At 36.0% G+C, this 4,638-nt stretch overlaps 1 protein-coding gene across 1 annotated transcript; it reads left to right on the forward strand.

Moving 5' to 3' along the window:
• The first annotated feature begins 2,800 nt into the window (after window positions 1-2,800).
• LOC120156057 (major pollen allergen Ole e 10-like) lies at window positions 2,801-4,344 on the forward strand. Its single transcript, XM_039167468.1, has 3 exons — window positions 2,801-2,878; window positions 3,773-4,168; window positions 4,282-4,344. The coding sequence occupies exons 1-3, from the start codon at window positions 2,801-2,803 to the stop codon at window positions 4,342-4,344; spliced, it is 537 nt and encodes a 178-aa protein (XP_039023399.1).
• Window positions 4,345-4,638: the final 294 nt, after the last annotated feature.

The following is a 4,638-nucleotide window of genomic DNA, read 5'->3' on the forward strand; positions in this document are numbered from 1 at the left end:
CTGAAGGATTGGTTGGGAAACATCAGTTATGACAAAAAAACTTTATTGCAAATATTAAATATTAATTTACTTTTAGATTGTTTATTAATTATGTTGGCGAAATCATTTCTTGGTGGTTCAAAACGGGGAATGCTCGTCACATAGTTAAAGTCGTTATCGATCATTTTGGTTGAATATGACACGTCCAACTTCATTTACTGGGACTGCTGGGTCCTCCTTATCTAAGGCACTAGTCTCTTTGTAATGGCCTTTTGGTCTCTTACCATTCAAGGAAAAAAAAGTCTAACTCCAAAGTAATAATACACAAACATATAAACCTTTTATGGTAATTTAAAAAAATCTCGAGTTCTCGAAAACTCGTCAAAAGATGAAGTCTTCATTGGCTATTTTAAGCTATGTACGACTTAATATCTTTAACCAACATCATAATCTTTCTATTCAAAACTTTCGAAACTGAAAAGTATTTGGCTTGTGTCATTTCGGTTGCCCTTTGGAGTATTGGTTGAGTAGAAACGATCGTATGTTTAATGAAAGAGCAATTCTCGTATGTTTAAAGTAGTTTAATTATGCCATCGCTGCCTTGTCTCGAGTCGGATGAGGGCAGTTGTCTTTGAAATTTAAAATCACCATATATTTTAGATTTTTTTCTCTATGTATTTTATATTGAAATCTATTTTTACTCCCTATAATTTTAAAAGTTCAAGTACCCCTTGAAATTTTAAAAGTCAAGTTCGTACCTTAACATAAAATCATATGTCTATCCCTTATCACGAGAGTAATGTCATCATTATTCTATAATATCCTAAACCGAATCTAGATAAAAATTAAATCAAAATATTAAAAGGTCGATCAAACTTAACTAGAGATTAATTATAATTAAAATTGTAACATTAGCAAATATATACAACTAATAATGGAATGATCAAATGCTTAACGAAATGAGCATGTTAATATCGTTTGGACATGTTTAATGGTTAATAATACATATCATCATGAAATGATCATCTATAGAAGATTCTTAGATGCACATATCATTCACTAAAACACAATTAGATTTATTCGTATATATTTTCGTTCAAGTCTTTTCGGTTGAGTTTTTTTTAACCTTTTTTATATATGGTTCTTGTCTGACTAAAGTAGTCGGTTTCAATTTTAAGAAAATGCTCAAATAACCCACGTCCAGGTGAAGGCCAAATCAAACAACATGAAAATCAGAACATAAAAGGCCTTTATGAATCCAATACTACCCAAAATTCATGATTCTCCACTGCAACAGGGTGATTTCGGACCCGAAGTCATTGAAACTAATTCAAAATCTCGATAATCGTCAACTCCCATTGATTTATGAGAATACAAGCTTTCAATCAACATCCATAGACCTCCCAACTAGTTATATAGACTCCCATTCGAAGAAAAGAACCCCATAAGATTACAGTCGCAATGTTCCTGATATTTGCAACTGCCATACCATATACCTTGCCTCCCAACATCTGCAATTCCTTGAAACCCCTTGATCCCTCCTACTCCTGAAGATTTATTCTTTGAAACCCCGCAACACCATGCACAGCGCTGGTCATAACATTTAAGGGCCCTAGACAAAATAAAATATAAGGGCCCTAAAAAATGGGTGCAAGCATGGTATAAAATATAACGGCCCCTAGTGTATATGGAGCGGACAGAAGCATGCCGTATTCAGAAACGATTGGAAAATCAATGAAAATTGGAAAATAACTTGGGCCTCCTAACCTGGGCCCCCTCCGTTAAATCCCGTTGAAATGTCAGAACAAGCATGGTAAATCATAAGCTTGTTAAAATGGTAAATCAGAAGTGTGTGAAACATATACCATAAGAAGGACCCCTCCAAACCTGGGCCCTAGGCGGTCGCCACCCTCGCCTACCCTCAGGGCCGGGTCTGACCATGCAGAACCATACCGTTTTTATTTACCCAGAACATGTCTAGATTGAAATTCAGGCAAGAATCCTATATTATCTTCTGCTAAGACCAGAGCCTTGCCTTCTCCCCTGCCCCATCTAAATCTGATTTTGGATTATTATTAGTCATATCAACTCTTTCGGCCCAAGACATCTTGTTATTTGGACTTATATCAATCTGATCCCCTGAAAAGTCCATGAACGACTCAGTCTCTATAATGTTTATCTGCGCTAAATCAACTTTGTTATATACCACTGGCCCAGTATTGACATCGTTAGACCTTCCTTCACGTTGTTGCTTATCATTATGAGAATTAGCTGCCGCGACCTTACCCCTTCCATCCTCAAGCCCCTGTCACTGCCAACCACCTCCTTTCCCACATCATTGTCCCCAAGTCCTCCATGTAATCTCATCTCAGTACTGTTTATGCTATAAAACGTAGCCATGGTTCCAACCAGCACCTCATCGACTTCCATACATCTTCATCTTCAACGTGTCCTAGTATTTTCTCTCTCTCTGACACGGCTGGATTTTTGCACCCCAGCATTCTACAGGAGAAGACGACCCAGTTCTCTTCGGTCTCCATGCCACGGATGTTGCTTGAGTTTTCCCAACCCAGGTTTGTTAATCGGTTTTGCAATCATCACTGAAATTTTGTTCCCATATATCTTTAGTCCATGTAGTCTCTCAATCATTCTCATCGTCTCATTTCTCCTAGTTGTTCTCACAAACGCAAATCTGGTTCCCCCTGCTCCGTCTGTTTGCAATGAACACGTTCAAGACTTCTCCACGTCATTCAAAAATTTTCCATAATCCCTTCCAATGTAATGCCGACGGTAGATTATCCACAGAGTCACCCCTTCCATCATGCCCCGTGAACTTGTAACATCAAAGACTAACCAGGAAGAGATTGCTAAGGCAACAATTGACACAATATGTCTTAAGGTATGCTTGTATACTAATTAATCATGCATCATACTAACATCACACACAAAAAAATCATCATGCATATGTTGAAAAAGCCAAGTTGGCCACATGGCCAAAACTTTCGGTGGCATAATTAATGCACCGAAATTTTTGGTTGAATTTGGACAATGGTTAAATCTCTTTTTTAATCATTATAATTTAGGGTATTTATAAATTAGTCCTTAAGCTTCAACTATAAATACCCTAGCTCATTTAGCTTCAAAACCATCCTAAAGCATTTTAGCTTTCATCCAATACTAGAGAGAATTTAGAGAGTTTCTTGAGAGTTGTTTCCTCCTTTTTATCAGAGAGAATTATCATTGTTTTCTCTTTGGTAGATTGAGAGAGGTTGTAATTCCTATTTCTCATAGTGAAATTCTTCTACCGTTACCAGTGGTTTTTACCCTATATTATTTAGGGATTTTCACGTAAATTTTGTATCTCTTTTTCTCTATTTTTTATTTTCAAATTATCAGTTGCGATTTTGCTCTATCCGATAGCCGTCTTCCGCAACAGCATAGGTATCAAGTCTCAACAAAACAATGTTAAATAGTCCACAACAATTACTTGAATCGTAGTTTATATATATGATGTCATACAATAAATCAAAATTCATATATCGATTTTAACCAAAAATATATATAACTATCACAGTCTATAATTATTATAAGAATTACAAAGTCCTTCTGACTCTTTCTATGGTCCGTGCATTGCATCCAATTAAATATGAGATTAGTCCACATGTAAAAACATTGACCATAAACTATAATCCACGAATTTTTTTCATCTCCATATACCACTTATAAACTCAAATAAAATCAAACATCAAATACAATTTGCAATCGTAATAATTATTATGAAGTCATTGAGCAGCGTTTCTTTCCTTCTCCTCACCATCATCGTCTTCCACCTCTTATCTCCGCTACTGTCACCGAAGCCAATGGCAACGACCCTGACCCCAACGATACCAATGACAACGCGGACGAAGCCAATGTCAATGACCCTGACCCCAATAAAAAGATGTTTTGCGTGCCCACCAATCAAGCTTCCGATGCTGAGTTACTGAAAGCCTTGGATTGGGCATGCGGCCAAGGCATTGATTGTGGTCCGATTCAGCCAGGTGCCGTTTGCGGTAATCCACCCACCATCAGGTCCCGTGCAGCATTTGCCATGAATTCTTACTATAGGTCTAAAGGAGGCCTTCCAGGCACTTGTGATTTTAGTGGCACTGCTACTCTCGTCACCGAGGATCCAAGTAAGCCGAGTTTTGTTTGGTCAAATTTTGCTCTTAGTCCCCATACTATGTTTAAATTTGATAGTTAATCTCTAAATTTAATTTGTCATATTATGTTCTCCAAACAAAAATTATGTTTTTGACGCAGGCTACGGCGATTGCAAATATGTTTGAAGAATTGGATGAGAGGAAGACCAGTCATGATTTATAGCTAAAGATTTTGCTTTGCTATAAATAATTTCAAAAGTGGAGCAATTTAGTTCATATAAGTTATTTGCAACTATTAATTATTGAAAATTTTATTAAAATAATTGATGTTACAGTTAATACTCTAGTCTTGTTTTATGATTATTATTCTATGAACAGATATTACCTTATACTCATTGTAAATTTAGTTCATATAAGTTATTTGCAACTATTAATTATTGAAAATTTTATTAAAATAATTGATGTTACAGTTAGTACTCTAGTCTTGTTTATGATTATTATTCTATGAACATATTAC

This window comes from Hibiscus syriacus, unplaced genomic scaffold (assembly GCF_006381635.1).
Source record: "Hibiscus syriacus cultivar Baekdansim isolate YM2019G1 unplaced genomic scaffold, ASM638163v2 tig00111213_pilon, whole genome shotgun sequence".
Classification (NCBI taxonomy): Eukaryota; Viridiplantae; Streptophyta; class Magnoliopsida; order Malvales; family Malvaceae; genus Hibiscus; species Hibiscus syriacus.

Excerpts from the sequence above, each read along its gene's own strand:
- LOC120156057 (XM_039167468.1), top strand. The coding sequence starts at position 2,801 with ATGCCCCGTGAACTTGTAACATCAAAGACTAACCAGGAAGAGATTGCT. Across the intron at positions 2,879-3,772 it reads TTGACACAATATGTCTTAAG|CGTTTCTTTCCTTCTCCTCA; the intron begins GTATGCTTGTAT and ends GTCATTGAGCAG. Across the intron at positions 4,169-4,281 it reads ATCCAAGTAAGCCGAGTTTT|GCTACGGCGATTGCAAATAT; the intron begins GTTTGGTCAAAT and ends TTTTTGACGCAG.